Below are 13,864 nucleotides of genomic sequence, written 5' to 3'. Positions count from 1 at the left end.
AAAGAGTTTTGCCTGGCAGTCCTGGCACAACCACCGACCCTGGGAGATTCCGGCTTCGTTGACCCATCTGGGGTACTGAATCAAGAAGGTAATAGAGCACTCCCAGGAGCAAAGGGGCTGGCAACTCGCTATTAAATCACCTGTTGGACGCTTGCACTCATATGGGCTACTTTTAGGCTGCTGAAACTTGTAGCACCAAAGCCGATTCAATGGTCTATGCCACTGATGACTACTGTTCCACTAGGAAAGTCTGAAACTGAAGCTCAGAGACCTAACTTCTCACCTCTTTGAAGGGATGCAAGACACAGCACTTAGAGGATCTACCCTTTAAGAATTACACATCCTGTACCTGCTAAAGCCACCTTTTTCTTCCTCTTATTTTTTATGACTATTACTAGATCGATCTATCAAGCTTCCTACAACAGACTTTCAACCTATTATTTTTACTGCCCAAGTTAAAAACTATAATCTCTTTAACCATATGTACCTGAAAACACAGAAGGATGTCACCTTCTGTGACTGAAAAGGTTTGCAGTTACCAAAAGTTTAGTCTGGTATCACAAGCTTTAATAAAAGGAAAGCACACAGCAACAGAAAGAGGTAATGGTGGGATTCCAACAGGAATGAAACAACCACATGAGGACAGTTCAGAAAATTATCTCTGCAAGAGTTTTTCAGAATTGAAATATACAGCACAGAGCTGCTTTTATCAAGGACAGAGAGAAATAAGTTGCAGCACATTCAAGGCAACACTGAATAAAAAGGATTCCTGTAGAATTGTCATAAGGAAAGAATCTGTAAGACGTGTGTATCATTTAGACAAGAAAACCTAGACAATATGCAGATGATATCTGGAGTGAAAGGCAAGATGGCAGTCCACAGCAATTAATAAGACAGCAGAAAGCTTTCAACAATACAGGGTCATGGCTTTTACAAGAAGAAAAGAGTTGTTTTAATCAAGATGAACTAGAGATGACAAAATAGCTATTGAAAGAGAAAGAACAAAATTTTTGCACAGAGTCAAGGTCTAGACCAGATGATCTGACTCACCAGCATAAAGATGTTAGCTGGATTTGGTTTTGCAGATGAGATTAACCAGAACTGCAGTGCAAAGGCACAAAGCCACTGAGACTCCCCTATAGAGGCTCATATGGAACCTCCATACCAACGTGGAACGTGGTGAGGAGAACTCATTATGGGACTTGTTGATGAGAGAAGCACAAGAACCCAAAGGAGCGGAGAGTTATGAAAGCCAAGTAGTTAGAATACTTCAAAAAGTTGCCAACCATCAAAGTTAAGGGGTCTGAAAGCAGCTCACAAAGGATAAAGAAGTAACAATTTTGAGCTGCTTAGGCAGAGGACTATAAATACTTCAACAAAGTAATTACAGTAAAATAGGAAGTCAGAAGCTACAATGCAGTAAAAACAAAATGGAACTGGAAAAATAAAAACACTGATTCTAAAAAACAGTGTTAGTGGTGAAAGACAGTTCAATTGCCATTATCAAGGTGGCCAGATGATCATTTCTTCACATAGCTTACTTGTCAGAGACAACTACAGCTTTTTTTCCTACATTTACATCCTCATCTCAGTGAGATGCATTTTTTGGTCAACAATTCTTGGCTATTCTCTGAAAATTATTCCTTAGCTTTCTACTCTTCAGCTACCATTTTAAATCCATTGTGAACAAAACCAGCAACAGATGGTGATACATCCTGAAGTTCCTCGATTTTGCTTTTTTGTTTGAAAACAAGAACAAATAAGCACTAATGTACAATAAAGCTGGCAAATGTGATGCCAGATTGTAAAGCTTAGATAAGTACCTTGAAAGGTTTAAATAACTCATCAGCTTTTCTTAATTGGCAGACTGATTCACTAACCTCATTGTGGAGATTTTGGGGGACCTTCAACCCAAAATAAGTGACATAAAATACCATTGTACATTTCTGAAGTTAAGTACTATTACATAAGAGCAGATACTCTTCCTACTGAGTAGCTCTCATGAAATTAAACACATCCTTTGCAGTTCCATTCACTTTGCCTTTCTTCATAGAGCCCTACTCATTACAAATCTCCAAATCCTAGTATAAAATATCCTGGCTCTTACTTTGTCCATTCTCATTCCCTCAAATCCTCCCCTCGTTCTGCATAAGTGCCTTCCTATGGAGCAATACGAACAGAGCATTTCTTGATGGTAGTGTAAATTTTTCTGCTGAAGCCATCTTGAATACAATAAAGACCTGAATCTAGCAGCAGTGGTAGACTTCACCCTCAGTGCTCTTTATGTGAAACATGCCTTATCAGTCTGCACCAAATTTTTAAGCTCTGACTTAGAGAATTCTGGATTTCAAGCTTTGAAACCCATCTGTGTTCACTTTTCCACAACTGGGCTGTGCCATTTTTAAGAAAGCAACAGAATTACCTCTTACACGGGGCAATCAATACTAGCTCTTGTGGCTAGCAACCCAACACTTTTAGTTAGGAAGCTACTTCAGGAGTTCTAGCAACTCAAAGGCACTAAGGAAGAAACACTGATCTTGACAGCTCAAAAACATCCATAGTCATTATGATGATAGTTCCCTGTGTTTATTATACATACTTGCAACAGTAAGTAGTAAATTAGTAGTAGTAAAACCCTAACAATATCATAGCTCTAGATTTTGCTTGTTGGTTTTTTTTTTAAGTATATCTTCCTTAATACAATGTGTCTTTTGTGCAAACCCCTATTCCAACACACTAATCAGTGACTGCATTAAAACACCATCCATTAGAACAAGTAATAAAACAATCACATTCTAACATCAAACGGCCCTAAGAAAAAGCTATTATAAAACTCTTTCCAAGTCTCCACATGGACAATCTTTCTCCCCTCTCATCTAAAAATTGTTAGAAATGGAATATTCAAAATAAATATATACCAGATGTTTAAAAAGAGCTTCCAGAAACTTGTATGTCCACCCATCCTTGAAGAGTCAGGAGTTAATTAGTTTTTTTTTAAAAAAACCCAACCATACAACAAAAACCCATGCTCTGATCCTATGATTTATGGATGTATAATATATTTAGAAAAAGCATTATGACATCTAAATTTACTTTTTTTTTGTAATCACTTACCTGGTTTGTTAACGTTAGAGGTTGCTGAAGCTGGTCAGCATATGATAAGGCAGAAACCTGTTGGTCATTTATGTTCTGCTGCCGACGATCACTGTACTGCTGATGTGAATGGGACATCTGTCCAGCCATCTGAAGGCCAGCAGCATGGAATGAAAACGATGGTGCAAGCCGAACAGATGAAGGTTTGCATGCTGAAGTCTCTCCTCCTGCAAAGACAACATCAGTTTTTAATGCAGTAAATCGTTTGAAATTATTTACCTCAGCTAGCCTCCCTCTTGTCTCTTACAGAGCTTACAAACAGTAATAGTTCCACCATTTTAACACAGACAAGATTTTTTATAGACAATGAACTGAGAAATCATCTTCTTGTAAAGATTATCTAGCTGCAGTGCTTCTTTCATTTTCAAAGTGACAAATTATTCATTAATGGTTTATTTCAATTTATCCATAACATCCCTTTTTCTAAGGACATTACCAATGTGTCCTAATTCAACTGGAATTTGACAGGAGTTGTTTTCAAAGGTATGAATTCTGTGTATGGATTCCATGAAAGCCAGAAAAACACACAAGTTCTGCCTTTCAAGTTTGCTCACAGCAACTTTCTGGACTGACCATACCAAAATAGAAAAGCTAGTGCCCGGCTTCAGCAGCTTATCTTCCCTAGCCTCAATGTTTATGCCTTTCTACAAACTGCTTAGCTCACTAGCCTAGGTTTTCAACTTTGACCCTTCTTCCAATGCACACTGTACTTCAACTCGGCTTCCTGGCTCCTACTGCCTAGTTTCATCAAGCTATTCATAGCAAGCACTGTAACTTCCTCTAGTTCCTTTTGGGGAAGGTGAGAGCAGACTGCAAGAAGCAAGTGCAAATTAAGAGACAAACAAAACACTTAGTGTCAAGTTGCAGAATGCTGAACTATAAGACCGAAGTACTGGATTCCATAATATCCCGAAAAACACCAGATTCCCCAGGCACAGAATCTGTCTCTAACCAAGACAGACAGATCCTGCACCTCTCAACTAATTTCAGACATCCATCAGCTGGCATTTTGATTGCTTCATAGTCCACTTGTATCTTCACTGTCCTCTTAACACTGGATGACAGTTTAAAGTACCATTTGATTTTCTTTGTTTGCTAATGACAACTTAGCATAATCAACATTTAACAGCCATCCTTTTGCTTTCTGCTGACTATGCCAGAGGGGGGAAATTCTCTAAACGGATGCCATGTTGGCACAACAACAGAGAGTACAGGATGGGACAAGAAGCCAGGCACGCTTAAGCCAACATTGCCACTGAAGGAATACATAGGGAATCACAAGCTGAAACCTGGAAGCACAATTACTGGTGAAGATTAAATTTAGATACAAGCATCTTAATGAGCAAGGGAAATCCTCATTTCCTTTACAACCAAAACCTTGCAATAAAATATAATCTGTAGAAAACAGCAGATGAACACCACCCATCAATTTGACTTTCTTAAAAATAATTGACCTCTCCACTCGTGACCTATTCAATGTTAAGAAAAAATATAATATTGAAAATTATATGGTATCATTGACTCAGCACTTATCAGGGCAGTAGAAGAGCTGTATGTGATTAATCAAACATTGTTTTATATTATTTTAGAAAAATACATTCCATTGAAAAAGTAAAAATAATAATAAAACAGGTAGAAATGAGAAAGCTTGTATGTAGTATAATCACTATTATTTTTAAAGGGGTGAAGTAAAACTGCACAGTGAAATTCCCACCAACAGACCACTGGTATTTTTCTCCAGTGTTACAACTCAGTACTACTAAAAGATTAACAGAACAAACTGCTCCAGAAAATGAACTAGTTGCGCAAAAGCACCCACATATTTTCACAATGTTTCATTAAATCTTCAAACATTTTACTGAAAAAAAAAAAATAAAAAAAAAAATCCAACAACAGCAAAAAAAACCCCAAACCAAACAATCAAAAAAATATCCCAATACACCCAAACGGACAAAAAACCTCATTGCCACAAAATAACTATGATACAGGAAAAATCCTATCTTTTGTGTTCATTACAGTGCCTCTGGTAACATTATGAAGTATCAGAGTGACCTTACAAATGGAAATAAAATAAAGAAATTCCTGACCTAAAACCATTATTAAGTAATTCTGCTTAACATTGCACAGAAAATTACTCTAACTCTCCTGTAAAACTTGCATTAAAAAATACTTTGTGATTTTTAACACAAATACAGATACTAGTAAGCTCTGGAAGTGAAACTGCCCTCAAACATTTAAAGATACAGTGAAAATATTAGATACGAGTGTAAGCTTTTTAAGATAGTTGCAACTTTTTCAGGTTTTATTCCAAGTAACATCTTATGTTTACCTACAAACTGAGTATCAGATTGTCACTTACTTCTTTAAATTTGAAATTATGTATTATTAACTTCACAAGTTAACATTTAAGCACGGGGAAAATAACGCGCAAAGGTTCTAAATGCATCAGTGGCTCTCCCTCAAAGATAACATGGTTCCTTTAGATATACTAATGGATATGTCACTTAGCTAATGTAAAAAAACTGTAAATATGGGTTTTTTTCCTCACTACTGTATTTTCTTGGTATCTGAACTCCATTTTTACCAGAGAATCAGAGTTAATGTTCTATCTATGCACCTTGGTAAATTCAGTGTACATTTACTTTTCAAGACATACTGAACACTCCTGTAAGAATGGTTGAACATGGTAAGACATTATTTAGTGTGTCTACTTTTTCTGCTCTTTTAATTTTTGCCGATTTTCTGCTTACCTTGAAAAAAAAAACAACACACCTCACTTAGCAACATCACAGTGACTGTAATAAAAGTCAAAACAGTATTGAAATCAGGTAGTCAAAAAACCCCATCAGTTCTAAACTGTAGGGCAAATGACTTTAGAAGTTTCATTTCTTGTTGTTTTGGGTTTTTTTTTTACCCGAGGCCAGTTTCCCAATAGCATACTAGGTATCTAGCAAATTAGATAATTTAATAGAAGTAATTTTATTTAAAAAAATTTTGCACTTGCACACGTCTCTAAAAAAAAGCAGAAAGCTCACATATATACACACAAAAATCCTGGTAGCATGGAGTTCTCATTTTATAGTATTTTCAGATACTCAACTCAAAATATCGCAACAAATCTGAGGATAAACAGAACATCACACATTTTGTTGCTGTTGTTTTTTAAATGTAGGAAAGGATTACAAGTGTAACTATCCCACAAAAAAACAGTCATAATCTTGATGCTTCACTTTAGCTTTAAACTTTTGACACTTGCACAGCTTCATCTGCTAAATCCACTAGCAGGACAATGAGATTGTAGCTTTCCTGGTCTTCCCAACTGATGACGGTCAGTTGGACCAACTCAGTCAGTTCAACAGCCATGCCTCAGAAAAGACAGCTTCCTAGTTTTTAGCAGTGACTAGACTGCAGAATTGCAAAGAAACTTTCTTTAAAAGCCACAGTTTGACAAATAGCTTCAAATTTTATTTTATTTTTTAGTTTCAATGTTTTTGATTAACAAGCATTTACCTGTTTGCTAGAAGGTAAGTCATGCACAACTTGTGATGTCAACGTACATGAATAAAAATTATATCCAACAAGAAACTTCTTATAAACCATTATTCTTCGGTAGAAATGTAACCCGGTTTCACAAAGCAGCAGTGAATCTCAGAAAAAAGGACATTAAACACAAGAGCCTGACTAGAGTCTTATGACCTGACGTCTGTTACAAGTAGACAGATGGAAATGGGTTAGTTCACACAGCATGTTCTTATACTGAACAGAAAGGCATTTTAACAGTCTGTGTGAGATGGTGGTATCTACCCTTAACCATGATGGAAACAAACAAGAACTACCTTGGTCAAAAGATCAGTAGCCACGGAATTTTCCTCTTTTATATTTTTTTTTTTTACTGTCTACCTGGGTGAAAAGATCAGTAGCCACATAATTTTCCTCTTATAGATTTTTTTTTTACTGTCACTGAAAAGGGAAGACACAAGTTCACTGACTTCTCTTGCTAAAAGCAGTTTTAGCTATCAACAAAAACAATCAATAGTCAGGATATGGTGGTCTCTGATTAACTACCTTTGTCACATTTCAGACTTTGTTCCATTATACCTGCAATCTTACCCTGGTACAACTAATCCCAAGACAACACTCATAACTTACTATTTTGAGTCAAGAAACACCAAATTACATGTTACAAAGAAATCAGGGAAGAAAGAAGAATTGGCCAGAATAACAATCTTGGCCTCCTTTAGTTTTAGGCTGAGGAGTCTGTCAGCTATAGAAACATTTATGTACATCCATGAACTGAGGTTCACAAAACCCCTGGTGGCTTGAAGTTCATTGGGAGAGCTCCAGACACTCAAAAAAGTAATTGATTACCCCCAGCAAGTTTGCTGATGACACTAAACTGGGAGGAGTGGCTGACACACCAGAGGCTGTGCTGCCATTCAACGAGACCTGGACAGGCTGGAGAGTTGGGCGGGGAGAAACTTGATGAAATTCAACAAGGGCAAGTGTAGAGTCCCATGTACCAGTACAGGTTGGGGGCTGACCTGCTGGAAAGCAGTGTAGGTGAAAGAGACCTGGGGGTCCTGGTGGACAGGAGGATGACCATGAGCCAGCAATGTGCCCTTGTGGCCAAGAAGGCCAATGGCATCCTGGGGTGCATTAGAAAGGGTGTGGTTAGTAGGTCAAGGGAGGTTCTCCTCCCCTCTATTCTGCCTTGGTGAGGCCGCATCTGGAACATTGTGTCCAGTTCTGGGCCCCACAGTTCAAGAATGACAGGGAACTACTTGAAAGAGTCCAGTGCAGAGCCACAAAGATGATGAAGGGAGTGGAACATCTCCCTGATGAGGAAAGGCTGAGGAAGCTGGGTCTCTTTAGCTTGGAGAAAAGGAGACTGAGGGTTGACCTCATCAATGTTTACAAATATGTAAAGGGTGAAAATCAGGACGATGGAGCTAGCCTTTTTTCAGCGATGTCTAGTGATAGGACAAGGAGAAATGGGTGCAAACTGGAACACCGCAAGTTCCACCTCAACATGAGGAAGAACTTCTTTACTGTGAGAGTGACAGAGCACTGTAACAGGCTGCCCAGAGAGGCTGTGGAGTCTCCTTCACTGGAGACATTCAACACCCGCCTGGACACATTCCTGTGTGATGTGCTCTGGGTGACCCTACTCTGGCAGAGGGGGTTGGACTAGATGATCTTTCAAGGTCCCTTCTAACCCCTAGGATTCTGTGATTCTGTGATGTACTGACCACTATGGAAGTACTAAAATCCACAGGAGCTTGTTACCATACCACAACCATAATTCTACACAACAGAAAAATCTAAGAACAAGGTCTAGTCAATTATCAATCTTTCCTTCTAATCACTGCAAGTTCAAACTATTATGTGTCGTGAAGCACCTTGGGATGGAAATAAAGCAAGAGAAAACTATGGCAAGATCTGTAGGCATGAAGTACATTCAGGGAAGAGATTCCAGATTGGGAGTAAGAACTATCCTGTGAATGGCCCTTACCTAATGTGCTAGTTCAGGGAATGGCATAAAAATATACAGTTTAATCTATGTTTACAGTTTAGGGTTTTACAGTTTACGACAAACACATACTGCCTGTGATGAGAGTTAATCAGAACTTGTCATAAAGAAGGTCCAGCCACAGAAGGCACCCCTTCCTTCGACCTTGAGTGCACTGTTCCTTTTCTCCTACAGTCATGAATGTAACAGCTCTTCTAAAGTGAAGCAGTTCAGAACACTGTTTCGTTAGTGACATTCCATACACCGTAATATAAGCAAAATGTAATTTATAACAAGAGTAGCTTCTTGACTTTTGTCAATTTACTGTCTCTGGAAAGTAACAAGGGAGGAAGGAGTGAGCATTAACAAAATGCAACAGTATGTATAAGCAAACCACTGTAACTATAATCAGATGAAAATGTTTAAAAAAAGACCAATAACACAAATATGATGGTAACAAAATCTTCAAATCTCAAAGGATGCTTATAACTCAGAACTATCTGAAAATAAAGATACTGCAGAAATGGACTGCCCTGTCATAAGGAAGAAGGAAGGGTTTCATTAAAGCACCATCTTGACACAGTGGAGAAGCACAAGGTTCAAGAATATATTTCTTTATTTGGTGAGAACAGGAAACACTTTCCTCATTCAAAATAGGTTTGATTTAAACTACTTTTCCAATTATCAAAGAAATTAGCAACTCAAAGTAGAAAAATACTTTAGGTGGTAGTTATTGAACACTCCATAAATGAACTACAGTTGGGTTAATACAGGAAAATTTTTGGTACAGTTTTGCATACATTTTTTAAAACTAAATGCAGCTTCAAAATTCAATTTCCTACCTCATCCATTTTAGCTTCTGTTATTCCCATTCTGACATCACTCTACAGAATTCACTTAAACATTACTCCCTCCCAAAAAAAGTATCACAAGGTATCCAAGTGGTGCGATGCGTTGCTAGCGTTCTCCTTTCAGCAGAAAGCAAGGCACAGAGATCCAGCAATTGACTGTAAAGAGCTGCAGATGACAGTGTCTCTCCCCAAGAATGGATCTCTGTTCCTGAAAGAATGTCTGTACTGCAGTCATTTAACTTTGGTATCTAAGAAATTTAAACTTTCAACTGAAGTTTTCCTTAAAAAGTCTATTTTCTGAATGAGACTGACTGATGTCTAATGAAATCAAAGCCATACTAGAGCCCTTCCTACAGTCGCTAACTGGGCACTGGCACAGCTTGCCCAGAGAAGCTGTGGATAGCACATTCTGGGAGATCCTCAAAACCCAGCTAGGCACAGTCCTGGGCAACTGGCTCTAGGTGGCCCTGCTTGAGCAGGGGAAGGTTAGACCAGGTGACCTTTGGAGCTCCTTTATAGATTCAGTGATTCTGTGTCAATAACATCACAAAGTAAGTAACAATGGAGTTTTAGATCAGCTCCTCTGTCATGTGGGACTGTACCTGAAAAGCTCTGCAGAAATGCAAAGAAACTATCTAATTGCCATCACCCAAGTCATTAAATATATGCTCTGCTTCTCAATGTATGTATGTGACTCTCTCTGTCCATGATGGTTCTACCAAAGTAACTCTATTTAGTCATACAGTGAAGGATAAAAAAGAAAAAAAACTCAGACATTCAAATCATTATAACATTAAAAGACAAGACCCTTTATATTTCTTCATACCTACTTACCTCGCAATTAAAAACTAAACCAAAAAGGACCACTGTAACACTTCTGACCCTGTGACTTATGTAAGCTTGTCTTCAAGACTGAAAAAAACATCTACCTTCCAGTGCAGCAGCTCGTCTTGATTTCATTATACCAGAAGAGAGTTCTCTACTTGATAATGTAACCTTTGCAACAGCCTTAAAAATACTTCACTGTCTGTTGCCTGTTGTGCAAGATGAAGCAGGTAAAACCAGTGAAAGCCACATCAGCATTCTATTTCCTACTTTAAGAAGTTCAAATGTAGAAATTCCCCATGTTTGTGAACTTCCTACTTACAGAGAATGCTTTGGTTAATAAAGTTTCCTAATAATGACACTGTCCCCATTTTCCTACCTTCTTTGTTCAACTTGCCTCAAAGAACAGGCAGTATTTCCTTTTGGATCCACTAAGTAAAGACCAGTAAAGTATGGCACAATAGAGTTTAACTGGAAGAAATAATGCAGAACTAAATTGGAATCGGTAGCAATATTCCCTGCACTTTATCCAAGATTGTGAGGTCATCTCATTTTGAAGTATGGAGCTTTCCTGCAAAACTCACCTTCCTTCACTCTCTTGCTATTGCTAGTAGTCTTCTTTCTGTTCTGCAATGTTTTCCCTATAAAGATCATAGCTTTGACTCTGTATGTTTTGAGCTTCTCTCACCTCTTCTGCCTCCTGCCCCATCCTCCCCTTTTCCTGTCCTATCTCTGCCATCTACTACTTGGGTCATCCAGCAATGTGCAGAGGTGAACGATCTCAGTGATATGTCTGCAGCTGAATGAAAACCTGGTAGAACACATGACCAGAGAGTTACAGTGTGAACTGAGTATTCTCATTTCCACACACAAGAGGCTTGTGGGTCTACAACATAGACCAAGTATGGCAGTTCTTAGTACTGCATATGACTGCTTCAGACTTCAAACCTTTTATTTCCAGGCCTTGCTATGCCTCCTCAAAGAAAGCCGTATTAGCTGAGGAACTGTACAGACTTCTTTCTTCACAGAAGATCCACTTTTTTTTTGCCGTTAATTATTTTTGCAGAGTTTGGTCACCCTTGTTTTTTCAAAATCCATTCTTGGAAAAGTTCTCAGTACCAATAAGCATCTTGATACCTCAGCTATTACATTAAGAAACAAAGTCTGGAACAGTGAGAAGACTCAGCATTACTATAATACCTAACCACCTCTGCACTGTATTAGCACATCCTAAAACAGACAGCGAGCAATTAGCAGGAGACAAACACTTGTATCTTGAGAACTCTGTGTTCAAATAAACCCACATTTAAGACAAGTTAGACCTGCCCAAGTTCTGCCAAAGCATAATAAATGTCAAGCACTTGGGATTTTAGAGTTTAGAATCATCATCTTTTAAGCAATAAGCAAATGCCAACTTGAACTGTAAGTGAACTACTGCTCTACTGAAACACAGTTTTGCCTATTGTCCTCATGCACTGCATTGAAAATGACTGCATGAGACTGTGAAGGTACATGAGCTTCACTCAGCTGGCTCTGGAATGAAGAAAGCTGAGAGAACCCAGGGAACAAAGGGAACTACCTGCAGCAGCTCCTGTAGACAAACAAGTCCATTATAAATATCCCACACTAGTTCCTCCTCTGAAGGAACTATATAATTGTCAAGGAATTATATTATTAAGAAGCCATTCTACAATAACTATTCAGTCAACTTCCTTGTACAGAATTACCAAACACTACTTTCTCTCGAAGCAAAATTCAGCCCTAAACTTAGAAACAATCACCCTCTCAAGTCCTGTTCACTAGTCTAATAAGATGAGTCCACAGAATCCTCCTGCTTAGGCTTATTCCTAACAGACAGAGCTACAGAGAAAACAAAGTGCTTAGGAGGTGACATAAATAACTAATGGGTGCCATCTTTCCCACCAGTCTGCAGACCTTTGACATGACTTGCTTATAACGTGTAGTCATATGGCAGAGATGAAGCAAGAAACCTCCGGAAAAGACAGGCTAAGAGTAGGCCTCATTAGCTGTTCTGACACTGCTGTACCTGTATTGGTTATCTTCTTCCCTGGATGAGCTGCAGCAGGAGGTGGACTTTGGACAGGACTCACATGCATGCACTTTACTGCTTTTGTCCAGTAAGGCCTGTATTCAGGGACCACTAGTTCCCTTTACTGCAGAAATACAGTGGTTAAGACCTGTGACAGTGGGAGACAGTGCTATGTCTACAACTGCACTTCAAAAAACTGCCATCAGAATGACTAAATCCTCCTGTTCCTTAGAATCCTCCCACAACGAGAGAAGGAAATTTCTAAAACTCACAAGCAACTTATTACTTAACACACCGGCAATACTCTGGAGAATCTTAGAAATAAGAAAATTTTGTGAAACTACTTTTTTTTAGAAATTAAGCCCAAGATTGCTAAAATTCTTAGCTAAAATCTACCTGAAACACAAGTACTTTAACTTTCAAAGTAAAAATCTTAAAACTCCATGAGAACTCTGCTTTCACATTTCTATTCTTGAGAAGCAGGATGCCTAAGAGCACATCTGAAAAAAACCTACAACCCCACAAGTCAACAGTGAGAACTGAACCTATGTATAGGCCTTCACATAGACCAGAAGGATCCACCCAGGTATACACTCGACTGAAAGAATATTAAAGTTGAAGAGTACTGTGCAGAGAAGTTAGGAAATACCAGAATACTTCCACACTTTTAATTTAGTGCCTCTATATAAATAAGTTAGGATACTATTTAGTTACATGAATACCCTATTTATTTTAAGGGGCAGAATGGAAGTAGCACTTACTGAATAGGTTGCTATACAATACGTATTTCTCTTTTCATTGTATTTAACATATCCTTTGGCACTCCTCAGACTGTGCTACAACTAAAATTATTACTGTGTGCATATATATTCTATAGGATATTCATTGTTTTTCTATGCATGTAATTCACAAAAAAAAATTTCTTCTGAAATACTTTTACAAGACTAGATTTTATCCTGTTCTGCAGAAAAACAGGGAGACACAGGTTAAACACAAAAGGGTTCTATGATTGTAAATTTCTAATTTTGCATGTATTCAAAAGACTTTACAGATACAAGGAACACATACTAGCAGGCAAATCTCTGTTTTACAGAGCTCCACAGAGGAGCAGCTTTACAGGTTAAGTTTCAAGAATCTGGGAAAAAGTATACCAAATGAGAACTCAGAAATGGATGTTTGTTTCTGCTTGCAAACAAAACCAAACGAGAAGGGGTGCTTGATTTACATTGGACTGAGCACTGAAAAGTCACACAGTTCTTTTATGCACCAGGACACTACCATAGGAATTATTCCTACAGCAAACCAAAGATCCATTCAAATCAGTGTCCTGTCTCTGAATGTGGCAAACAACAGTCATCTTGGAAGAGAAAAGGACAAGCATACAGTAGTAGGCACCTGGCATAGTCACCTAGTCTCCAGTCCAGGAATTTCATGAAGCAGACTCTTTGTGATTAACAGGTATATATACATATATGT

General features: G+C 38.3%; 1 protein-coding gene across 1 annotated transcript in view; it reads right to left on the bottom strand.

The window, feature by feature from the left end:
• DYRK1A (dual-specificity tyrosine-(Y)-phosphorylation regulated kinase 1A) overlaps nucleotides 1–4,161 on the bottom strand; it is a 23,001-nt gene extending 18,840 nt beyond the window's left edge. The window contains exons 1-2 of the mRNA XM_010000438.1: nucleotides 4,047–4,161; nucleotides 3,115–3,320 (exon numbers count right to left, since the gene is read on the bottom strand). Coding sequence (XP_009998740.1) covers nucleotides 3,115–3,320; nucleotides 4,047–4,161 — 321 coding nt within the window. The remainder of the gene's footprint in view (nucleotides 1–3,114; nucleotides 3,321–4,046) is intronic.
• Between the last annotated feature and the right edge of the window lie 9,703 nt (nucleotides 4,162–13,864).

This window comes from Chaetura pelagica, unplaced genomic scaffold (assembly GCF_000747805.2).
Source record: "Chaetura pelagica isolate M959 unplaced genomic scaffold, ChaPel_1.0 scaffold244, whole genome shotgun sequence".
Taxonomy (NCBI): Eukaryota; Metazoa; Chordata; class Aves; order Apodiformes; family Apodidae; genus Chaetura; species Chaetura pelagica.
This window is presented reverse-complemented; position numbering and strand designations above follow the sequence as displayed.